This window comes from Vulpes vulpes, chromosome 2 (assembly GCF_048418805.1).
Source record: "Vulpes vulpes isolate BD-2025 chromosome 2, VulVul3, whole genome shotgun sequence".
Classification (NCBI taxonomy): Eukaryota; Metazoa; Chordata; class Mammalia; order Carnivora; family Canidae; genus Vulpes; species Vulpes vulpes.
In genome coordinates this window covers 7,413,952-7,439,511 of record NC_132781.1, presented here as the reverse complement: position 1 = coordinate 7,439,511, position 25,560 = coordinate 7,413,952, and the positions used below count along the sequence as shown (strand labels likewise).

At 56.5% G+C, this 25,560-nt stretch overlaps 1 protein-coding gene across 1 annotated transcript in view; it reads right to left on the bottom strand.

Moving 5' to 3' along the window:
* Positions 1-25,560, bottom strand: part of SDK2 (sidekick cell adhesion molecule 2) — a 259,178-nt gene that overhangs the window by 112,379 nt on the left and 121,239 nt on the right. Inside the window, exon 2 of the mRNA XM_025999673.2 lies at positions 24,791-24,950. Within this exon, the coding sequence (XP_025855458.1) occupies positions 24,791-24,950 (160 nt within the window). The remainder of the gene's footprint in view (positions 1-24,790; positions 24,951-25,560) is intronic.

Genomic DNA, 25,560 nt, shown 5'->3' with positions numbered 1-25,560 from the left:
GTGGTCCAGCCTTGGGGACAAAATCTATCCAAATGAGAACAGGCAAGCCTTTTGACCGAGAGGCCGCGCTCCTGCGAGCTGGCCTCTTAGATATACTGCAAAAATGTGGCAAAAAGAAAAACCAGGTGTAAGGATGCTCACAGCAGCATTGCTTCGAATGGCAGAGATAAACACCCAGCCAGAAGCAAGCTAAATGTCCGTCAAGAATGCAACTGGATCGGTTGCCGATGCTGCAGCCGCGGAATGAATGAGGAACACCTGTATGAGAAAGGATGGCCTCCGAGATGCACAAAGCATGGAAAGGAAGTCCAGGCTGGAGAGGGAGAGATGTTTATTGAAATAACCACGCGAGGAAGGAAGAAGCCAAGCAGTACCATGGGCTGAGCGTCAGGGACCAGAGTGACAACGGGTGGCTATGGCTCTCCATGAGCTGCTGTGTGTTGACACAGGCTACCAAACCCTTAGTTTAATGTTTAGGATCACGCGAACTTGACCCAATAAAAATAATTTCAGTTTGTGGACCAGAAAAAAGGGAAAAGAGTAGTGTAAAGGGCATGATACCACATGGGCAAGTGAAATAGTATGTATATTTGTATGTATTTGCATATGCATGATCACAGGTACAAAAATGCATATATTTGCATATGACACAGGTGCCTAAGATGTATATATTTGCATACACATTCTCCACACACATAAACTGCTTCCCAGGCGGATACTCGATGGATACCTGTTATCTCCCTTTTTGGGGAGAGGTGCCGGGTGGGGAGGGAGGGAAACGTCTTCTTTTTGATTTTATGTCTTTCTATGGCATCAGGATTTCTTTCGTCGTATGCATATATAGCTTTTATTTTTAAAGTAAAATGTAAAAATGCACTTTGAGCATATAATTTAAGTATACATTATAAAACAGACACCAGGGACTCCTTGGATGCGGGTTTGTTTGCTGATGTCAGTGATGCGTAGTGAAATTTAAACTTTCATAAAAGTAGATTTCTGCAGAAGGCTCTACGTCTGTCTGCTTCAGCCAGGAATTCCCCGCTCCCCACCCCCCCACACCCCAGGGGCAAGGGCAACTGGCTGCAGGCCTGCTGCTCCCCTAAGGCCAGAAGAGGCGCATTGACCCTGGGCCTGGTCGGAGTTGAGGCCAGGGGCTCGCTGGCCTAGCAGGAGTGGGGTGCAGCCTCCTCTCCATCCTCCAGCCTCCAGCCTCCCTCTCCTCCCCGCCTGGGAGACCTATTTCTGGCTGGTTGGCAGCATTATTTAAAGTAACAGTTCCGCCCACTGCCTTTCCTACCAGGGAAACCCGCTTCCCTCCACCCCAGTTGCAGCTTCGGTCTCCCTGCCTCCCAGGCGGGTGGACGAGGCGGCTGGCCAGCACCTCGGCTTGCAGATCCAGCGCGCTGTATGCAGCCTCGATAACGATAACAGCGACGCTCATTACCCCTGAAACGCTCCCTCCTGGACCCCCTGGACACGCTCAGCCCACGGCTCCGTCCGCCCCATCCACCTGCGGCCGCTGGCCTGGCGGGGAAGTGGGTGAGCCCAGCCCTGTCCGGGTCGCCTCCAGAGGCAGGGGGATGGACCAAATGCCCTGTACAGCAGGGCCCACACCTGACCTGCCCGAGGAGTATGGCATCGAAGAAAGCACTGGAGCTTCTGACTCAGGGGAGTTTAGGCTTGACTTTGCCCTCTGCTCTTAGGAACGTGGGCTGGGCACGTTATGGAACCTTGCAAGCCTCAGTTTTGCCATCTGTAACGTGGGGACGGCGATGGTCGTCTTTCCTTATAAGAGGCCCCGGACATAACTGCCAAGCGTGTGGCAGGTGGCGCACAAATGCTTGACAGATGAGGGAGCGGGTGTGTGAGTCACTGGTGGGGAGAGGAAGGTAGGGGTGAGGTGGGGAGGTTCAGAGAGGAAGACAAGGTGGGTGTCGCAGAAACCGCCCACCGGAGTGGGGATCCATGAGGGGCTCCACACCAGGCATCAGGGGAGCACCTATTCCCTTGACTGGCAAATTCTTCAGCTTTCCCACAGACGTGTGAACCCCAACTGTCACCAGACACCGCTGAAGGACCCCCCCCCCCCCGGCCTTGGTTACCTGATCCTCTTTATTGGCAAAGGGGCCTCACTCAGTCCTTTAGCTGCCAGGAGAGGATGTGCCTTTAGGGACACGGAGGACAGTGAAAATGACAGATCCCCTTCCAGAAGCTGCTCCTCTCAGCCTCCTGACCCCAGTGGACCTCTTGCCACCAGCCTGACCTCCCAGCCTCCTGGTCCCCTCTGCCTGTGTCCTCTGGGTACAGGGGGGAGCCTGGCTCCTCTGGGGATGAGCAGCAGTGACCGTGGGGAAGAGGTACCTCTTCCTGCTTGACCTGCAACTTTATTCTCTCTCCGACGACAAAGAGATGCAGGATGGTGGCTCCAGGGACTGGGGAGCACCCGGAAACACCCACCTCGAGGTCCCCTCGAAGGACCGCATATTTATTGATGTTTTATAGGAAATACATTTGCAGGACTCAAAGGAAACGGGAAAGGCACACAGGGAACATCTCTCCCTTCCCTGTCACTCCTAGTTCCACACACACACACACACACACACACCCCGACTAGCTTCCTGAGTATCTTTCCAGAACTTCTTTAGGCAAACACAATCAAAAGGCAATTCACGACCCCTCCCCTTTGCAGCAGGTGACTCGGCCTCCCTAGGCTGTTCTGCGCCCTGCTCCACGCGTGTGACAAGGAGATCCTTCCGGAGCTGCGCGTGTGTGCACGTAACTGAGGCTTCCCGACAGGGGTGAGGAAGCCTCGCTTTGTCCCAGATGGAGCCAGCGGGGGTGGGGGAGAGCCCTGGGGAGCACTTGGTAGGGTGGGAAGGGAGGCACACAGGATCCCTGTGCCCTCGGGACCCGCCGGCGCAGTCCTGTCCCCCGAGATGAAGAGAGGAGCTCAGGGTGCAGGGCGCACGGCGATGCGGGGAGGAGCCAGGACAGATCAATAAATGGACTTTCAGAGACACGGGCTGGGCAGGGAGAAAATGAGGACCTAACGGACGTGGCGTCTTCTCCGGCGCAGGGGGAAACACACCGTGCCCTCTCTGGTGCGAGTCCTTGAGTGTCACAGTTGATATTTAAAATGATTCTTACTCGCATTAAATAAGATATTTCAATTCCACGAAGCTGTCAGGAGCTGATGCGGACACCAGAAATAATAGGCACACTCTCCTTGTATTGTCCTCGTTAATAAATCAGACGCCGGGAGATGCACGCGCTGATGCTCACATGGAGGGAGGGTGCGTGTGTGCACGTGCACACATGAGACACTCACGCACCACTGCACACCTGCCCATGCATGCTCCTGTGCTTCCACCCACGTGCATGCCCATTCATGCATACATGTACAGAGTAGTGTACACACAAGTGCACTCGTGCAGCTTCCAAACACACACGTTTGCATGCACTTGCACCAGCACATGAACACTCAAGCACACACCCACATGTCTGCATGCATGTGCATGTGCACACACTGTCCATATGGCCATACATACCTGTGCACACTCACACAAGGCACACAGTGTATACACACATGGACACATGCACGCTCACACAATTAGGACACACACTCATGCATACACATGTGCACGCACTCCCACATGAATATGGGACACACAACAGGGCACACCCACTCACACTCTTGCAAACACCTTCATGCACGTGGGTAACATTCCGGGATGAACCCATGTCCAGCCACTCCTATCTCAGGTCACCCAGAGCACCCCAATCCACCCGGCTTGGGTACAGGCACGCTCCCTCTCACACTGAGGCCACGGGCACTCTGGGCTGCCTCATTCAGATGCGCTCAGGACACATGGATGTCCAGTCACGGACATGCACATTCTCTCCCACAAAACCACATCTTCTAAGTGCAAGGGAGCCTCCAGGGACGTAGGTTTCTAATCACTGACCCCTTGGTGCTAGGGCTTTTCTCTCGAGGCACTGTGTGTGGGGAGGAGGGAGGCTGGAAGGGGAGGGGACTTGAGGTTTGGGGCACACAGATCCCCCAGCTGTGCCTCTTCCCTGAGCTCCCTCACTAAGGTCTGGGCTCTCCGTGACTCACCCACTAGACCTCTTTTCCTCAAGTGAGCTGTGCTTGAGATGGAGGGGAAGCAGCTGAGCCTCTATATTCCCTGGGGGGCAACGGGGGCTCTAGGCTGCTGCCTGCTGCCTGCAGGTGTCACCGCAGATGGCTGAGGCTGACCCAGGCTGGGGGGACAGTGGCGGGTGGCTGAACTCCGGGGACCCAGGTTCCCTTCCCTCTTCCCAGGGGCTCTTGGGCAACAGGAGAGGCAGCGAGTCCAGGTGTGTGTGTGCCCGCATGTACGTGTGTCCTCGCAGACCTGAGGGCACACACCCCGTGCTCCTTCCTGCACCAGGGAGGCAGCGGGCACTCCAAGCACTGGCCACTGGGTCGGGGGCAGGCTAGAAATGGGCCCCGCATAATGGTTTTGCTTTGGCAAAGAGTCCTCAGGAAAGACAGCAAAACTCTCTCCAAAGTGATTTAAAGGGGGAAAGTACATGTACCAGAAAATAGATAATAGTAATGTGCCGTTATATAATTAACACAATTAGCAGTAGGATAAAAAGTGTCGTGTATTTAACATATATCAACTCAGCTAATATTGCTCGCGGTGCTGGAGGAGGCTCATGCTAACAGGAAGCTCAGCCTATAGATGAGAAAACTGGGCCCAGAGTAACTAAGTAACCTGCCCCAGGTCACACAGCGAGCAAGTGCCTAGTGCACAGGGACCGTCTAGTACATAGAGAGGATGTACCTCACCTGGATGCACACCCAGATAGTCTGGGGTCTCTTCTTTCTGGGGTTTGCTTTGAAGAAGGAAGTGCTGACTATCTACACTCGGCCCCTACGCACAGAGAGACTGTTGTTGAAGGAAGTGAGGAGCTTCGGGGCAGGACCCAAGGATTTGGTGTGCGGCACGTTCCAGAGAAGGCTGGTGCCCAGGGCTGGCCACTCCAGGATCAGTGGGGGGACCCAGGGCCACGGGGTGGGACTGCCCAGGAAAACTCCTTAGTGGGACTTTGGTTATGGAAAGGGATCAGGCCGGAGAGGCAGTGGGAACACAGCTGCACTGTTCTGCGTGATGCACTGACTGGCACATCGTGTTTTCCCTCCGGCAGCAGCCTGAAGGATCCTGAATTCATGGGCAGGTGGGGGTCGGGGTGGGGGGCTTCTGACAGGGAGAGACAGAGAAACAGACAGACAGACACGGAGGCAAAAGCTGCCCCCGCACAGGAAGTAGATGGATCCTGAGGACGGCTGGTCCTGGGAGGATGATGTCAGGAAGCTACACCCTGTGGTGAGGGCTGGCAGGGCAATTCAGAAACAGTGATTTCTGTTCTTCTATTTTAAGCAGTTTCTGTCCTGTGCTGTAATTCCCCTCCCACATCTTCGGTAAGAGTGTTACGCACCCAACTGGCTTGTGCTAATGGCGCTTCGGGGAAGGAAGGGAGCTGCTGTGTTCCGGCTGGGGGAGGGGTCGCCCCCAGAAGGAAGGCTGCAACCTGGGTGGGTGGGTGGGGGGTGGCTGAGCCAGGCCTGAGGGTCCTCTGGAGCTGGAGCAGGTGCAGGCCAGGGGAGCATGGTTGTCCCTGGGGTCCTCGGAAGGTGTGTGGCCATCATGGACATTTGGATAGTGGAGGATGTAGGTACAGCAGGTGCCTCCCCCACCCCCGACCTGGAGGACTGCACGGTGGAGGGGGCCACAACAGACAGGAGGGGAGGACACCTGACTCTGATCACAGAATACGGGGCACATGGTTGCCAGGTCACAGGTGTCAGGGCTACGCACTCCTCTCTTCCTGACTCAGCTCATCTCCTGTGGCTGCAGGGGGGTGTCTGGGACCTCAGGGAGCACCGGGCCCCCCTCTAGGTGCAGGTGAAGAACAGACATGCAGGAGCAGCCAGGACCTGGTCACATCTGCAGCACCTGCATCCCTGCCGGGTCCCCGCAGGCTTGGGAAGACCCCCCGCCTCCAGCAAGTGGAAAGATCCCTGCTGGCCCCACTCTCCAGCTCTACCAAACTTCTGGCAGTTTCTGAGGAAAACAAGCTGCCCCTCACCTGTCCATGTGCAGCCCCTCAGCCCTCAGGGTCCCTCTCCGCTTTCCGCTAGGACTGTAAGCGCCCTCGGGCCGGTTAACACACTCCTTGCCTGCTGCCCTAAGGCCCTTGATCTGTAACAGAGCTAATTTACTTTCTTTTGAGATTTGCAGGCCGCTGGCCTTGGGAAACGAAGGACCAGAACGTTCCTAGGCCACAGAGGGCGGCGAGTCTGTTGAAGCCGCCCTGGCTTTCTGATTAGTCCAACAATCTTTTAGCAAAATGTTTTTCTTTTTTGAGGTCACACAATGACTTTACTGACCTCCCTTTGCGCAGCTGTAGACCTTGCCCTCCTGCGCATAAAGAACAGAACACTCGTGTGCTCATCGCCAGGCTCTCTTGCACAACGCACCCCCTGCCCCCGCCCCAGGTATCAAGCAACTAGAATTTCTTGCACAATCTCTGGCACCGAGATAGCTCTCTCTGTGGTATCAAGTCTGCATGCAATCAAAAAACGTCACAGACCACTGTACTCCCTTAACTGACTAAACCCCTCTCAAAACCTCTGGGCCCAGCGGAAACCTCGGAGTTGGCCTTTGGACAAGAGTTCACCTTCTCTCCAGGTGGCCGGCCTCCGGAATAAAGCTCCTTTCCAATCAGATCTGGTCTCTTGAGCATGGGCTTTATTTTGTCTTTTTAAAAGATTTTTATTTACTCATTAGAGAGACAGAGCAAGCACGAGCAGGGGCAGAGGCAGAGGGAGAGGGAGAAGCGGGTTCCCCACGGATCAGGAAGCTCGATGCTGGACCCTGGAATCATGACCTGAGCTGAAGGCAGACGCTTAACCGACTGAGCCACCCAGGCGCCCGAGCATTGGTGTTTGAGCGACAGGCAGCCAAACTGGGGTTTTGGGAACAGGATGTCCCCTCCAGGAAGCCTTCTGGAACACCCCCTGGGTTGTTCCAGAATTCTCTTTTGCCAGAGCTGGCGGATTTGTCGCAAGTTAATATAATGTCCTACGTACTTCTAGGTGTCTCCTTGAGGCCGTGTCTTGTACCCTGTCCCATGTCTTGTTCCACTGTCTCGTGCCTGAAACAACACATGCTCAATGCACATTCTCTGGATGAGTGGATGAGGTGGCCAGCGTGGAAGGCCACAGATCGCCCCTCAGAGATGTCCACATCCGAATTCCCAAAGCCTGTGAATACGTCACCTTAGAGGAAATGATGGGTGAATTGGGTCCTCGCAAAAAGATACGCTGACATCCTAACCCCAGTACGTGTAAACCTTATTCGAAAACAGGGTCTCAGCAGATGTAGTTAGTTAAGATGAGGTCATTAGGGTGGGTCCTCATCCAGTATGACTGGTGACCCTGTAAGAAGAGACGCAGACACAGACACTGGAGCCATGGTCCCACAGGCCAAGGAGTGCCGGCCAACCAGAAGCCAGAGGAGAGGCATACAGCGCATTTCCCCTGCAGCCTTCAGAGAGAGGGACCCTGTGGACACCTTGATGTTAGACCTCCGGCCTCCAGAACTGAGCGAGAATCAAGGTCTATTGTTTTAAGCTCCACCCTCCGCCCCCAACAGTTGGTGGCACATTGTGACAGCAGCTCTAGCAAAGTCATGCACACTATAGCGGGGACTCTGCAGCTGTGATTTAGTTGCAGACCTCGAGATGGGGGCATTATCCTGGATTTCTCAGTGGGATCCATGTGATCCCGTGTCCTTCTGAAAAGGGGTGATGTGGGGAGAAAAGCCCAGGCTGGAAGCTGGCGAGGCAAGAGCCAAGGGATGCGGGCGGCCTCTAGAAGCTGGGAAAGGTGAGGAGGGGAGGGGTTTTCTTTCCTCCTGCTTCCAGGCTGTCCCATCGAAACCTTGATTTTAGGACTTCCGACCTCTGAAACTGTAGGAGGACCCATGTGCTTTAAGTCACTATGTTTGTGATTATCTGTTACATCGGTGGTGGGAAACTCATACAGCCAGATCCCCTCCAGGCTGGGGATGGAGCCAGGGCCAGGAAGGTCTCTTGGACACTGTGGGAGGGGTGCAGAGGGTGGGGATGATGCTGGACACCGTCCATCCTCTGCAGACCCCTAAGCAGCCTGCAGGCATGGGGCTGAGCTGGGCTGGATGCAGAATTGCCCGAGGTGGCCGCTCAGATGAGACACAGCCCAGGGGCTTGGACGGCCGCCTTCTGACAGATGGTTCGTCTGGGAGGTGCAGGACCCTCTGCAGGGCCTCCTGTCCCTGCCCTGGACTCCCTGCGACCCGGGAGTCCTGTGTGCAGCCCTGAGCCTCCCTGCTCCACCGGGCGAAGCTGAGATGCTCAGATTGATCCCAGGGGCCTGTGGTCAATGAGAGGGTTGGTGGCATTATTGAGCTGGAGACTGCTAACACCACGACAGCCCAGGCCAGAGCTGGCTGGGGACAGTGTCTGTCCCCACCGTGACCTTCTGGGCCAATTAACTGCTCTCAATGGACAAGGGAAAGGACTTCATTAACGGCTGCCTTCAGCAGGGTCATTCCCACAGACTCTGAGCTAGAAGGAGGTACCAGGGGAGGAGGCCGGGGCAGGCCACTCAGCACCTGCAGGTGGGACCATCACTGAGGGGAGAGTGAGCAGGGGCCGTCCCCCACGCTCTCGTGACAACGATAGGAGCATCTGGTTCCAAGCAAACACCTGAAGTACATTATCGGGGTCACCTCCACAGTTCGTGCAGGGGGAAGGGACCACTACCCCGTTTTATAGCCAGGGACCTGGGCTCAGAGAGACGGAGCAAGTTGCCTTAGGTCACCCAGCCAGAGGGCAGCAAAGTGCATGCAATGAATGTCAGGCCCATCGGAACCCAAACCAATCCCGCCCCACGCCTGCCCCGCACCCAGCACCCTCACTGGTCAGCGGGGCACATCTCAGAGGTAAACGCCTCCTGGGAGCTGCCCAGACCTGCCCTGACCCCCCAGGGCCCCAGCACAGAGCGTCATCTAAGAGCCAAGAGTAACAAGATCTGGGATCATTTTGCAAAGTGCAAAGTGGGATGGGACACAGGGTTGATTCCTGGGAGCAGAGAGAAAGGGACAGAGAAGGCGAGACCTGTCTGGGCTCACGGAGTTCAAACTTGCAGATGTTTCAGGGTAGATTTTCAAGGAATGACTGAAAGGGAAGGAATCCTGAGGTTTGGCGAAGGGGGATGGTGGGGGGTTGTGGTTATTTTTTTGGAAAGAAAAGAGAAAGGAAGGACAGAGAGGCAAGAAGTGGGGGCCTGTCTTCTGCTCACAAGGATGCTTGGGATTTTCCCCAGGGCTCCCTGCTTCCTCCGCAGAAAAGGAGGCTCCTTTTGTCCTGGGCTGCTGGCACTTTATTTTATTTTATTTTATTTTTATTTTTTTTACACCTATGAAGAGGCTGCAAGGAAATCGGCTTCCAGGAGCCAAGCTGCTTGCGCTTTGTGGCCAAATCGCGGAGGGCCTGTCGGAGTCACCTAACCAACCTGCTTTGCTCCCAGCCTCCTGGGTGCATGGGGGGGTGGGGTGGGGAGAGGCCTCCTTTAGGGCCTCTCTGTCCTTTTGGCAGAGAAGCCACCTCCTCATTAGACCAGCCGGCTGGAGGCGGGGGTGGGGGGAGGTGGGGGGGGTGGGGGGGTGCAGGAGGCAGAGCCCCTTCCCCGGGAGCCTTCTCCCTCCACTCTGCAGGGACATATCGGGGAGCAATCTGAGCACACCTGGAGTTCTGCATCTGCCTGGGTGCACCTGGTCTGTAAGAAACACCAGGTAAACTTCCAAACCTGCACGCAGCTTGACTCCCCATGCATGCACCCGCCCCCCAAAGCATCCTCAGCACTGGGGCGGGGGGGGGGGGGGGGGGGGGGGGGGGGGGGGGGGGGGGGGACGACTCTGGTCTTACAACTTTCCTGTCCATCCCAGACATCCCTCCCTCCCCACCAGCTCAAAATAACTCGGGGAGCTGCAGCCCTCGCCTCCCACCTCCCCCAAGCCGACTGTGGGCCTTTCCCGAGGCGGTGTGCCAGATTTATTGTAGTATTTATGCATTTCTCACCCACCCAACATGCGGGAGACTGTGTGATTGTCTTTAACAGGCTCCTCTCTCTCTTTTTTTTTTATGTGTCCCTAATGACGTTTCTGAGTGCGGCTCCCTCACCCCATTTCCCCCATTAGTCCTGTGGTTTTTATTGCGTGATTTTGCACAGTGTGGTGGTTTTCACATCACAGCAGAGCTGATGGCAAAGCGCTTAGCACGGTGTCTGGCGCTCGGGAAGCACTCAAGACGTGTGTCCTCGTGTGTACTGTTATTATTAATCGTTCAACCGGACTGGAGGGCCCACGACGTGCCAGGCACTGGGTTAGGCTCTGAGTACCAGCAGCAACAACGGTGAGAACAGCAAGACCATGTGTCCATGGTGTTGTGCTGCCCTCAGCCCCTTGAGTTTAGCTGGAGGTGTCGCTGCCACTGCCAGACCCTGCTTAGAAATGCTCGGCTCCCCAGCTCCACTTCCAGCCCATTCCGTTCCTATTGCTACCTGCCAAGACCACGTGCTGCCCCTGGGAGCAGGACACGGGCCCCTGGGCATCTCCGAGTCCCAGAGAACAGAAAGGAACGGGGACCTGCTCATCTCTGAGCAGGAAGGACTTTGTTAAGTCCCCTTTAATCGCCACAAAGGATAATGGCTAATTCACCCTAAGGGAGTGGGGTGCAGGTGCACTGCAGGGGGAGCCCTGGGTGGGCATGGAGGGCAGGTGATGGCATGAACCCTACCAGGCTCTGCCCAGCCGGCCTGAGCTTCCGGCCCAGCCAAGTCCTGCTCCCTGGCCTTCATTGCGCTCCTGGTTTCCCCAGGCCAGATGGCCTGTGGCTTTAATGGATGTTGATCAGGCTGGAGGATGCACCCCGGGGGTCCTCCTCCCAGCTGGTTGGGGCAGGTCAGGTGGAGGGAAGCTGAGATGAGGATCTCCAGCCATCCTGAGCGCTTGCTGTTGGCAGCTCCAGCAGGATGGGGTAGGTGGGGAGGGGGTGGCGTGTGATGAGATGCCCATTCCGTTCCTGGTTCCTCAGGGAGACCTGGCTCAAGGTCAGGGCTGGTGTGCTTCCTCTCTACCTGGGGCCAGGCTCCAGGGCTCAGTGCGTTTCTCCTCCATAAGTCCCAAGGCTCAGGCACCCAGGCAGGGAGCTCCTGGCTCTGCATTGCATCTTGCCTCCTGGCTGCCCTTCCATCGAGGTCAGAAACCCAAAGATCAAGAGCATCGAATGCTGTGCTGGGGGCTTTGGGGGCGAATGCTTTAAGGGGTGGTGGGTGCTGATGGAGAAATGGGGTTTCTGACTGTCAGTGTGTTTTACACATTGTGTGATGTTGGCTCAGTTGTCTCACCTCAATGCCTCCATGTCCCCATCTATAAAACAAAACTACTACTACTAATAATAATTAATAATAACATAAACCAGGTACTATATCTGAAGCACCTTAAACTACGCTAATATCTTTATTCCTCATTAACTACTCTGTGAGGTCAGAACTGATTTTATCCAAATCTGGCAGATGAAAAAGGCGAGGAAACCAAGGCCCAGAGAGGTTCAGTAATTTGCCCGAGATCACACAGCCAGTAGGAGGCATAGCTCCAGGGGCCTGCCTCTAGATTTTGTGCTCTCATCCACCACACTGTAGGCCCCCGCTGAAGGCACGTCGTGAGGATGTCATGACAGGGCATCTGTGATGGGCTTAGGACAGGGCCCAGAGTGCGGTGTCCCAAGCATTCACTGAGTGAGCTGCCACCGGGGTTATTAATGTTACTACTTTTCACTTAGTCATCCATCCTGCGACGAGGGAGCACTGCCCACAGCCCTCTCTAACAGCCCGTTAACCCCGGACCCATCCTCATGCAGGATGAGCCTTTGCCCAGAGAGCAGAGCCAAGGCTGGGGCGACCATGGCATCTCATGTTAGGAGCTATGATGGTAGTTGCCCCGAGCCTGGGGGTCCCAGAGCCCCCTCCTCTCCCCACCCTTCTGAACACCTGCTCAGACTCCAGGCAGCTGGCTCTGAACACAGTCCCACTAGCCCTGACTTTTCTGGCCTTTGTCCAGCAGGACTCACCACCACCCTCCGCCCATTCTCTCTGGGTTTTCCAAAGTCACCCTCAGAAGTGACTTCAGGGAAACGCGGTGGAGGGAACCAGGCCAGAACGGCGTTAATGAGGCCCCAAGGCCCTGCCTGTGAGCTGCCATCTGGAAAAGGTAATCCCCGTCCGTGGCCAGGCCCCAGCCAGATCTGAGGATGAGAAACTGAAGACCAGTACGGTCCTAATACTTTGCAACAGCTCCCATAGGCGTGGAGTCTATTCCTCCTGCTTAAATCTGGGCTGACCTTGTGACTTGCTTTCACCAATAGACTCTGGTGGAACGTTCTGAAGCCCAGGCCTCAAGAGCCTTGCAGCTTCTGCATTCACCTCTCAGATCACCAGGCCCTGAGACCACTAGGCCATGAAGGATGGTAAACCACAGGAAGAAAGACCAGCACCACCGCTGTGCAGCCTAGCCCAGTCCAGCCCCGCAGATGGCCAGCAGAACGTAAGCTCCTAGGTGCCCAGCACAGACGAGCAAAGAAATGAGAAATCATGGTTTTTTAGCCATGAAGTTCTGGAATAGTTTTCTGGGCGGGAATAGATAACTGACCCGAGGCTGTGGCCAGGGTCAGGCTGAGCATGCTCCTAGGGGCAGGGGCCCCTCATCTCTATATGTTCCCCAGGGGTCCAAGGTAAAGAAGCAGCTGCAATGGCTGGAGCTCCTGGACATGCTGCGGGCTGACCTCCAGGGTCTCTGCCCATCTTGGGTGAGACTGTCCTTCTTGGTTACCTTTCTCCAGTCTGCAGGAAGAATGGCCTCTCCCTTGGCTAAGCCTTCTGTGACTCCCCCGACCTGCTCCCTGCTGAGCCCCTACAGGTTGCCAACTGGAGCTGAAACCCCTGCTCCCACTCCCAGGAGCCTCTGCGAGGCCGACTTGGGCAGCAGCTGGCTGGGAGCCGGTCTCTCCCTTGGCCAGGGCGGGAAATTCAAAGTCACAGACACCTTGGCATGCCATTACCCAGACAGCAGAAAAGTGGGCCATGGCAGAGATACCTCTCTGGAGGGCAGAGGCCACCTGAACCACCCTCCCTCCCTACCCCCATAGAGATCTCCCATTCAAGGGCCAGAAAGGGGCTCTGAGGGGTCTGGGTGGGGAGAGGGGAGTCAGGCAGCAAGGCAGCCCCCAGGAAGCAGGGGTCATTACCAACTCCCCAGGCGTCTGTCTAGACCGTTTGCCTGCCTGAGCGCATAACTGAGTCAAGATCTAATTAGTTTCCGTGTCCTGGCTGAAAGCCAAGGAGGGGGAGGCCCGCAGGAAGATCTGGGGGGGGGGGGCGGAATTCTTAGGGCACGCTGGGGTCTCCCGTCCAGCTGTGCGGGGAGAAAGAAGGAACATCTCATTTCCATGTATCAGACTATCCCAGATAAAAACCATATGTGCCTCTGATGGAGCCCACCTCTCCCCGCCTCCCCGAGGACCCCCTGGGCGGCGCGCCCGCCTTGCGCCCATCTCTGTGCTTGGCTCCCAGGGGTCACGGCCAGCTTCACATCTGTCAGTGTCAGGTGATGAATGATCAAGCCCTTCCTAATTTGCATGTTAAGTTTCCTTGCGGTAGAAATAAATAGCCTCAGTTCTTCAGAGAAGAGCTTTCTTCGGGAGCCTTTCATTCAAGTGGCAGCGAGCGCTTCGCCCGCATGCTCTGCTCTGCACTCTGGGGAGTCTGGGTACCTCGGCCACCTGTCCCAGGGCTGCTGGGATTGGCTCCGGAGAACCTGTCAGTCACTGCAAAATGGGAGGAGGGGATGGAAGAGAGGAGAGAGGGCGGCTTGTGTGTGTTCTAGAATGTTCCGGCAGTTGAAGCTGGCAGCCAGTGCATGTCCCTCGCCCTGTCCTTAATTTGCAGCGTGACCCTGGACATGTCACTTTATCCCGTGGGCGTTGGTGTCTGCATCTATATAAAACGGGGAGCCTCGTGACTGCTTTGTGGATTTCTCCGGCCGCCTGTGGGCATTAACCACAGTAAGTGAGTGACTACACCCCGGGTGCGCCCGGGCGACGGGTCCTGCAGGGGGCCCACACGTGGGCCGTGGATGGACACCCAGAGCTGGGTCTGCTGAGCGCGTCTGCAGTAGACACGCTCCAGCCCCAGGGGAACCCACGATGCATGGACATGTCCTTGCTGCTCCCCCTGCAAGTACGCTCAGGGCCATGACGCCTCGGAGTGATGCTCTGAACCCATCGAACCCACGGGGACGCTAAGAGGACTCCACAGACACCCAAGGGGACAGGGAGGCGAGGACAGAACCGTGTCCCCCAACACAGTGCATCCCTCCTGCCTCCTGAGGGGTTCAGGGTGATGGGGAGATGTCGTCAGTGGCCTCCTGTCATGCCAGGACGCCGCGCAACTGGGTAGCCCGGTCACCCAGGTGGCACTGCCCGGGGGCGCAGGGGGCCTGGGCCTGAGCGGCCCTTCGGATCCTCCCACACGATCTGGTCTCAGAGGAACGTCACCTTCCTACAGGGCGTCCCAGCTGTAGGACGGAGGGCTCAGCCCAGATGCCAGCGGGGCCACTCTGTGGCCGGGTGACTCCGCCGGGGCCGCTGAGCGCGTGCCCCCCACTCCCCGCGCCCCCAGCCCGGGCGGGGTCCGCCGCGGTGGCACCCACCCCTCATCTCCGGGCTCCGCGCCGGCCGGGACCCGGTAATGAGAATGTTGAGAGACGGGTTGCTATGGAAACCGAGACAGCCAATGCTTCAGAGACTTTTGCTTCTTGTTTCTCTTTCTCCCTTTACATTTTGAACTTATTCATCTTAATTGACATAATTATTGCAACGTCAGCCTGAGGCACAGGGAGCCAGCTGTGCCCCTCGCCGCCCACCACCTGCCCTGACCCTCCAGGGCTCTCCCTGTTGCCTCTCTCCCGGCTTCTCCTGTCACTCACAGCAAACCCTGAGGCCACGGCTGGCCCCCTCAGGTCCAGGAGGAACCTGTCCTACAGCCGGATGGGGAGGCCGAGGGGGTGGGCACCTGTGGGGACAGAGTCGGGGATGCCACTTGGAATGGACAGACCGTGTTCTCTTCCAGCAAGGGCCTTTAGCTCTTCACCAGTGCTCTCAGTGGGGCTGCCAGAGCCGACCAGGGGGCCTGACTGACATTTTGGGGAGCCAGACCCTTCTGCCCCCTGGATGAATGACCTTGGGCTAGGCTCTGAGTCTCTCGGGGCCTCTGTCTTCCCATCTGGGCAATGGATTTGTCCTACCTGCCCATGCCCAGGAACAAATGATGCCTCGAAGGGAAGCAGCTCCTTGCAACTTGGGTTGTCAGGAAAAGACAAAGGAGGGGAGGCAGGAGAGACCCTCCCCGCAAGAGGGTGTCCAGCCAGTTCTGCCCTCACATCCTCCGATGCCAGGCCAGTTGTGCTCATGCCGAGCCAGCCGCTGCCTTGAGCATGACAGGTGCCTGCACGCACAGGGGTAGTAGCCCTGGCTCCCGCTGGGAGAGTCGGGGGGGGGGGTGCCACTGATGCCTCACTCTCGACCACAGGTTCTCAATGGGGCGGATGTGGCCTCCTAAGGCATATTGGGTAGTTCTGGAGACACTTTTGGTTGTCCCATTTCAGGCAAGGGGCTACTGGCATGTATCGGGTCGAGGTCGTGGATGCTGCTACCCACAGGGCAGTGCACGGGGGCAGCCCCACGACAAGAAGAGATCCACCCCCAAATGCTAACGGTGCCCAGGCCGAGAAACCCTGCTCTAGTTGTGGTTCCTCGTGGGCAGCACGAGCATCGATCGGGGGGCCCTCTGACTCTGCCACCTCTTCCGTCGTTGGAAGCATGCCCCGCCTGTGCAGACGCAGGGCCTGCTGGGCTCCCCGCCGCCCTCCTCCCCTTCCCAGGCTCCTCAGGAGCGGGAGGAGGGCCTCTGGGTCAGGGGAAGGACAGCACGCTTGGCTGGGGGCCTCAACCTCCTCCCAGCCCACCTCCCCCATCCCTCCCCAAGGATTACGACATTTCTAAACTCGTTAACTTTTAATTACTACCTTCCCTCTGCCTGAGTACACTGGCTCCGTGCCACGTACATCTCTATTAAAATTCAATTTATGCCCATCATAACTAATTCCTGCACTTCGGCTTTCTCACCGGCAGCCTTCAATTTTCAGACAAGACGTCCAAACTCCTGGCCAAATCAGAGTACATCTCCAAAGAGGCTGGCATGGGGTGGGTGGGTCTGGCTTTGTTGGGGAAGAGGAGCCTGGACCTCCTAGGAGCGCTGGAATGAGACCGTGGCCAGACAGGAGAAGTGGGGACGGGCTGGCCTACGAGGTGGACGTGGATGGGCGGTGTTCACTGGGTGGCTTCTGGGCCACCCTTTCCATTCACACGGCCACCCGTGACCAACACCCTTCCGCATGCTTAACCTCACCTGACACTCATGACCCTCTGGGAGGTAGGTAGCGATTGGTGTTATCATTCCCATTTGACAGACTGGGCGACTGAGACCGGGGTTATGCTGAGTCCGGGTCCAGACTGGGGTTCACATGGGGGGATGCCGGTGCTGAGTCTTGAGACACCAGGCAGCAGCCAAGGTGCGTACGGACAGGACGGGTCGGGGAGAGGTAAAAGCAGAGACCATCGGGAGCATTGTTCTGCTCCTTAGCCAAGGGTGTTGGTGAGAGAGGAGACCGGAAAGAGGGACAGGACCAGGGTACACAGGGGCTTGAAGCTCCCTTGACCCAAGTCCTCCAAAGACCACCTACCACCTGCAGGATGCAGCCTGGAATGTTCTCATGCTCAGCCCTGCCTCCACATCTCCCCCTCCACTGGCCTCATCCAGCCCTCCTCACTCTCCCTGAGTCACCCCGTCCCCCTATCTCGCTGACCGTTGTTCCCGAAGCAGTTGACACAGCCACTTGGTCCTTCTCAACAGCCCTTCCCCCTTGTGCGACACCCCAATCTCCGCCATGGCCTCTCAGCTTCGTGCTGCTGGGCAGGTTTTCACCTCTTCTGTTTACCTGCCTTCTGGGCCTTGGAGGCTCTTTCCCCTGCGCCGTGTGCACTGTCTCATCCCGCTCGTTCCCACGGGGTCAGTGGTCACAGTGACATCAGTGACGCCTGAATCAAGACCTTCAGTTTGGGCTTTTCTTCTCCATTCCGGGCATGAGTGCTTTCCTGCGCACTGGACGCTGCTGCCCGAAGTCTCGCCCAGCACCCAGGGGAGCACGGAGACGTCCCACGGTGTCTCCCTTGCAGTGTTTCCTCCACCACCTGCCTCTCCACCTGCCTTCCTCCCTCACCTGCACATCCAGCCCATCAGCTCTGCCTCCCAGGTATGCCTTGGACCCCTCCACTCCTCCGATCCCTGCCGTGTCCACGATGGCCCGGCCACCCCGCTCCCACCTTAAGAGACCCAGCAAGCCCTGACCCGATGGACCCCATCCACTCTTCCGGGGTCCTGACCTCCCATCGGCGCTGGTCATCTTTCAGCTCCTCCTGCCTCCGTCCGCAAGCCCCCTTCTTACACCGGCTACCTCTACCCATTCTCTAGGTCTCAGTGTCCCCACTGTCACCTCCTCCGACCTCGGTTTTGCGAGCACCGGAGTCTGTTAATAGGTGCAGAACAACTGTGCTCTGGTTCTGCTCCGGGCTCCCGACTGTGCGCTCCGTGGGGGCGAGGGCTCTCCTGGCGTAGTCAGCGCCCCGTGTCTGCACGCCAGGGAGCCTTGCCCGTCCACTCCCTGTCCACGCCAATGCCTCTTCCCTCTCGGCTCAAGTCTGACATCCTCCACACAGACTCTCCCCAAACTTCTCTGGGCCCCTCCGCCGGTCTCGCACCTGCTGTCCCTCCGCAGTCCAGGCACTCGCACGCCACGAGGGCACCTCTTGCTCTGCGGCTAGAACAGACGTTTGCAAGGGGCGGAAGGAGGCAGGGCTGGCACTGCTTTTCCTTGTTGTCCTCCTTGGAGGCTCCGTGCCAGGCAGGCAGAAAGTCCCAAATCTGTGCCTCGTGAGACGGAGCACAGGTAGGCATCTCCTGACGTCCGTCCATCAGGCCGGGGCGGGGGCGCGGGGGGGAAGATCTGGCTCTCGGGTTAGCTCCACAACTTCAGGCAACTGAGCCTTGGAGCCTCACGTCCCTCACACCAAGATGCCTCTCCTGCAGGAGTTGCTGATGTTCAGGGATCGAGAACAAGAACCTGAGTGACAGGGGCCGACACAGGGCCTGGCATCACGGAGATAACCATCTGTATGCTTGTTTTCAAGAGTTCACATACATGAGGGGCGCCTGGGGGCTCAGTCTGTTAAGCATCTGCCTTCGGCTCAGGTCATGATCCGAGGGTCCTGGGATTGAGCCCCACATTGAGCTCTCTGCTCAGCAGGGAGCCTGCTTCTCCCTCTCCTCCTGGCTTGTGCACTCTCGCTCTCTCTCTTTCTCGCTCACTCTTTCTCAGATAAATACATAAAATCTTAAAAAAAAAAACAAAAAAACCAAGAGTTCACATATGTGAAACCCTTCAAACAGGGCTGGGCCCACGTAAGTCCGTGTGTTGGCCATGATGAGCTCCCCTGTACTGGTTTAGGAGGCCGGCTGGGGCCATCGCCAGAAAGCTGGGTCTGGGCACTGCCACTGCCCTGGGGGAGGACACACCTGGCAAGACAGCTCGGAGCCGGCGGAGGGAGGCAGGGTTGGAGTCCAAACAATCCTGGGTAAAACCTGACTCCCCAGGTCCAGCTGTGTGACCTTGGGCCAGTTGCTGGATCTCTCTGGGCTGTGACTCCAAGCGATGACGCAGAGATAATAATAGCTCCAACCTCCCAGAACTGCTGTTGGTAAGAGCTTGGCTCGGTTCTGGACACCCACGTGACATGTGCTCCAGTGACTTCTTGGGAAGCCCTCTGGCCTCTGCCAGAGACAAAACAGCTGGTCCAGAGAGTTTGCTCTTTATCCTCTCCTCTGAAGAATTTCAAAGGCTGCAGCCGCTCCACATGCATCCCCTGCTTTGTGCCCCTAGCCAGGGCTGTGGCATGCCTGGGTCCCTGCTTTAGCCACCGGGCTTTATTCTCTCTGCTGCTGAGCTCACGTGCAGGGCCCCAACACCACAGCTCCCCAACAAGGCACATCACCTAGCAGTGGGGCTGGGGACCCAGTATAGGGCCAGCCAGACACCCTGCCCGGCTTATCTGAGCTGCCCCTCCACACACCTGCTCTTCTCCACGCCAGCCGGGGGCCATCTGGGGCCTCAGGGGCAGGACGCAGCCTCTGCTGGTCTCACTCCCTCTCGCTTGTGCGTCAGAGGGTCTGAGGGGGCCCCTGGCTTCTTGCCTCTCAAGGCAGAAGAATAACATACAGTGACAGGAGTGTGGGAGAAGGAGCCCAGTCGGGACCCCGTGTGCGTCTCTACAAGTGGGACAAGAACACACTCCGGTCAGACCGACCTCCTGGACCTGCCACTTGCTCTCTTCACGACCGCAGGCGAGTTCCAGAACTCCTCCGAGCTCCAGGCTCCTCATTTGCAAAATGAGGGTAATAACACTCACCTAGTGCAGCTGTGAGATGGTGTATGTGAAGTTAACCATGCATGGAAATCTGTGTGTGTGTGTGTGTGTGTGTGTGTGTGTGTGTGTAAGAGCCACCTAGCTGGTTTGTTTTTCTGGTTCGATTTTAAATGTGAGAAAAGATATGCGAGAAAGCATGCCCAGGGCAGGACAAAATAACCTGGTGGATGGCTTTGCCAGGATGTGGTCACAAGGACAGGTAGCGGTTCTGGTCCATCCTCCCTCCTTCCCTCCTCCCCCATTGCTACGGCCTGACCTGCCGTTTCTTGAGCTGGTGGGTTGTCCCCAGCCACGCAGCCCTGGCTGGTGCAGCGGAAGCAAACTGAGGCAGAACTGATGCAGTCTGGGGAGATGGCCTCCGAGGGGGCAGAGGGGAGGGGAGGAGAGGGCAGAGGAGGGGGGACGAGGGGAGGGAGGAGGAGCGGAGAGAGATCTGAGGGAAGGGGCTCCAGGGGCAACACAGGACCTTCCATGAGTTACCAACCCACCTAGTCAGGAAGTTAGGCTAACACGTCAGTGTGGTTTGCACAGACACAGACGCACAACGGTTAAACACGCATAGGAGAGCATGAAGGAATCACACCCACCCACTTAGCCACCTCCCCCACGCACACTCATGCACAGAGGCTAACAAACACATCAGACTTTATGCCTCCAACTGAGTGTTGTCTCCAACCTCCTCCCACACATCCCTGACACACACACCCAGAGTCACCGTGCGAAGCCACGCACCTGTCCCGCGGGTAGTGGGGGGGGGGTGGGGACAGTGCCCAAACCTTTGGGAAAGTCTTCCCATGCCGTGTCCCATCCACATGGGAAAAGAGATCTCATTTCCTTGGAGTCTGATACTGCTTTGTACCCAAGTGGTACCTCCTACTGTAACAGCCACTTTATTTCTCAAACTGGAAATTCAAGGCTGGTTGCAAAACAGGTAACATATGTCACCAACAAGCGGCTCTTACAGCACTGGAAAAAAAAAAAAGAGTTCTAAGAAGGGTCCTGGACCATCAGTGTCATTGGAATAGGGGCACAGAGCCCTGCCTCCCCAGCCCCTGTGACCACCTAGGAGGAGATACGCTCGCTTGCAGATGAGATCTCTTGGCCTGTTACCAGATCTAGTCTATGGCACCACAGAAGGGGCTTGTCCCATAGAATCTCCTTTAATTCTTACCATAACCTTTTAAAGTAGGCCTGTGCCCGATTCTAAGACGAGAAAACAAGCGCGTGGTGGCTGATTCTGGCCGAGGCCACAGAGCTAGGAAGTGGTAGGAGCGTGATTGTATTCAGGTGGCACCAACTCCAAAGTCCATGCTATTTGTACCCTGCCCCCCACCCCGGGATGGATGTGGTCCCACAAACTCGCCACAGTCACTTGTGCTCAGTGGGATGCTTTCCTTCATGCAGATGTCACACGCACGCACACATGCATGCACACGCACACGCTACACCCATCCTGTTACAGATTCCCACTGACAATAAAGGCCGGTGGAGGTTGGATGTGAATGCAAACGTCTTCCTTTGGAGACGGGTGGGAAACATAGTGAAATTTATGGCAGCACTTCCAATCTTATTTTCTCTTGACTTGCTGAGTAAATTCAGCCATCTTTCTGCCTGAAAATTGGTTATTATCACCCAACTCAAAGCTTGGGGTTTGCAAGAGACTAATAAGTCCTCAGCAGCAAACAGCGGTCAGAAGACCATGGGATGAGAAGCTGGCCACGCTCTTCTGGGATGCATTTTTTTGGTGTGCATTTTTTTTCAAAGGAACATTTTATTGAGCCAAAAAGCGAGAAAGTGCTAAAAATCCAATGGGGACATGCCCCCAAAACTCAGGATCCAGCTTGTAGAAGCTCCATCGGCCAATTATGGGTGACTACTGAGCATCAAAATGAAGAATGACAGGGGTAGATTAAAACACACTGAATAGGAAATACTATCCACCATTTCATACTGATGCTTCATTATCTTAAAGGAGGTGATAAAAGGAAGATCTCTTTCACAAAAGGATGACAAATATAAGTAGAAGAAACGATAGAAGTGGAAAATCTGCTTATCACACCCACAATGGTAATAATGGATTCAGGTTAGATTCATCAATCGATACTCAACCAGCCACTGGGAGAATGATTCCTGGGGAGCAGGATATTCAGTTTCCAGTTATCTCCCAAAGGGAGAGGATACCTCCATTACCCTGACACTGGAGAAATCTGGTGCACATCACCCTTGACCAGTTGATCAAACCTACCATCACCAATGATGGGGCAAGCTGACGATGAGTGCCTTCAAGTAGGAAGCGCTGAGAAGAACACACATCTGGGTAATATTCTTGCCAAAAAGTTTTAACCTGAGTCTAATCATGAGGCTAGAACTGGACAAATCTACTCTGGGGGACATTCTGCAAAACTGGCTGAGCCCTCAGAAATGTCAATGCCAAGAAAGATGGGAGAGGGATCCCTGGGTGGCGCAGCGCTTTGGCGCCTGCGTTTGGCCCAGGGCGCGATCCTGGAGACCCGGGATCGAATCCCACGTCGGGCTCCCGGTGCATGGAGCCTGCTTCTCCCTCTGCCTATGTCTCTGCCTCTCTCTCTCTCTGTATGACTCTCATAAATAAATAATAATAATAAAAAAAAAGAAAGATGGGAGAAACAATGAGGGATGGTTCTAGATTGAAGCAGTCTAAGAGTCACGACACCTCAATTTACCACGCGGCCCTTGATTAGATCTCCTATCAAACGACAGTATAAAAGGCCCCAAAGGATATCCTTGGGATGGAGAAATGTGAATATGGGCCACATATGCGATGCATCGGTACTGCATCGACAGGAAATTTCCTGAGTGGGAATGTTGCATTGTGGTTCTGTAAGAGAACGGCCTTGTTTTGGGGAAATTCTACTTAGGGGCGAAGTGACATGATGTCTGCAACTAATTCTTAAATAGTTTAGCAAAAATAAATGGGATGACCCAACCTGGGCCAATCAGAATCCTTCTCTGGGACTTCCTACATGGAACTTCCGGGGACCTCCTTCTGCCCTGAAATCATGGGGCCGTAAGCCTATGATCATGGACTTCTCAGTGTCACTCAGCAGGTGAACTCTGACCTCAGGTGTGTGGCTTGCTCACAGTGTCATGTATAAATGATGAGACGGGATGTGTTTGCATTCCCCACTCTGCTTTGTTTTTTAGAACCTGCAGAGCACAGTGAGCAGAGGATGCTTGGGATGCATATGAAGGAAGCGGTCCTTCCTCGATGTGAAGGTTTTCCAGCCCTGGAGCCCGGCGACTTACATTTGAAGCCCAGCTCAACGATCTGACCTCGGGTGAAGTGTTGAGGGTGCACGTGGCAACATCAGCCATAGAGTAAATCCTTTTTCACTGCCAGTGATTATGATGGTCACTACCGTCCTCACCAGCTGGACCCTGCCCGCTACGTGGATGCATCCAAGACACAGAGCTGCTTCCAGAGGAAGCCCGTTCCATCCGTGGGCAAGTCTGATCCTAAGGCCGAGCTCGGATCTGCCCTCCGTGAACCGTCCACACTGGCGTCCTCGCAGTTCTGAGGCACCAAAAGAACAGCTGGGCCCCAGATAGAGAACCAGCCCTCTTCCTCCTCCTGGATCCTGGCCCGGGTCCTTGCCAGGAGAAGTCAGAGGCAGGCTGGGAGGCCCTGACACCACATGTGGTATGCCATCCACATGTTCCTGCGGTTCCCACTCAGGCATGTCCCCCATCCAAAGGACGCTGGGGCTCTTCACAGACATTGTCAAAACTGCCCCCCGGACTCCAGGCAGCAGCCAGGAGCGCTCTGGGCCCCCAAGTGAAAACCACCACAGGGGCTGCTCAGGGGGGCACTCCCTATCCTTCATGAGCTCCCCGGAGACCCAACCCCCCCCTCCGCCACCCCAGGTGGTACTGGAGGGCCACCTGCTTCCTGGTCTCTCACCAACCAGACGGGAAGGGGGCTCTCCTGCCCTGGACCCTCCAACTCCCTCTTCAGATAAAGTGGCCACACCAGCCAATCTAGTCTAGGCTTGGGGCAGAAGGAACCCCGGGGGCCTAAGTGGAGGGGGACACCCCAAACTCTGGCCACCCTGCTCAGCAAAGAAAAGGATGGTTCTCCGGAAAGAACAGATCCTCAAGCAATTAAATACCCTCCTCTCATTTGCATTCCGGTCCCTGGCGCAGATCTGTATCAACATCCCCAGGGCAAGACAATCTTGTTTCCCCAACAAAACCGATTATGCACATCAGGCCTGGGGATTAATCACCAGCCACAGGGTTGGGAGCCAGTAAAAACAGGCAGAGATGAGATGGGAAGATAGAAACTGGAGGTGGGGAGGGGGCGCACTGCCAGGAGGAAAGAGCTGGAGGCCAGGGTGGTCTTGGGGGGCAGCTGCCTGACTCAGGCTTCCTGCAGGAACCTGCTTCACGGAGATCCTGTGCCCGACTCTCCTGTCCTCTCTCCCCGCTGGGCAGTGTCCCGGGGAGGCAAGGGCCAGTCCAGAGCTCAGGGCACCAACATGGAGTGGGGACGAGCCCAAAGGCCCTGGGCAGGCAGGCCACCTCCGTGTCACACCTGCACTACCCCCAAATACCAGATGTCCTTCCCTCGCTGATCCCACATTGCCATGTGTCCCCCACCCTACTGTGTATCGGACCCAGCCCCACACCCCTACCCCAGTGCCCCCAGGAGACAGCAGAGTTCTCAGGGCTTAGGAAGGAGGGGTCTGGTCACAGGCACGACCACAGTGCAGCTGCTGGGGCTGAGCTTCCCTACCCCACCCATTGTCTCTACTCTGTTCCCTGCTGCTGGGGTCACCCCGCCGGGGTAGCACCCCCGGTGCACTCCCTAGATGTGCTCTGTTGGGCTCAGCAGGGCAGGGGCCTCTCACTCTTGGGGCACAGCGCTTTAAACCCCACCTTTCTCCACCCCAGCCTCCCAGGAGCACTGGTGGCTGCCCCCAAACTGCCAGACAGGCCCCCACCCTGGTTCCCCTTCAGGGCACAGCCAGGAAGAGGAGGGGAGGCGAGGGGAGGGGAGGCTTGCCTGTACTCCAGGGAGAACTTGGTCAGCTCTCTGTTGTTATGAAGCCACTTGAACTCCAGCGGCCAGCTGCCCTCGGCCATGCACGTGAGCACCAGCCGGTTCCCCTCCAGGTGCACCTGCGTCCGCACGGGCTCCGTCTTGAAATAGGGGGCCACGTCATCTGTGGTAAACAGAGACACAAAACCACCAGTTATCACTTGCTCACCTTCGGGGGGTCGCTCCTGTCGCGCCCTAAGGCTCCTGAGCACACAGCAGGTGCAGCCGGGTAACTTGCTCAAGGTCATGTGGCCCGGGAGGACTTGAACTTGGGGCGGTCTGACTTGAGAGCTTGATCTTCAGAGCGAGTCCTCCATGCCCACCAACACGTTCCCCACCTCCCCCTCTTCCCAGACCTCGCCAAGGCTCACTCCTGCTGCCGCCCCCACCCTGCTTCTCCTGCCTTTGTTCCGGTACTTTCTGTGTCTCTCTCCTCGGGATCCCCATCCACTGGATACCCTGTGCTTCTGGATTTCTCCCTCCAGGGCAGAAGGAAGGGAAGTACTTACTGCACTTCAGTCAAAGGGAATATAAATGTGACAAGGAAAACAACGTGTGTGGGGGGGAGGGTGGACACAAGTGGCAGGGGACGAGGGCATCCTGAGTCCTGCCCCCAAGGCTGGGGGAGACCCTCAAAGACATCAAGAGTCCATCTGGCAGGTCCCCTCCATCGCCAGGCTGCTTGATTCCATCCCGAGGGTCCTTTGACCCTCAGCTTTGGCCAGAATTGGGCA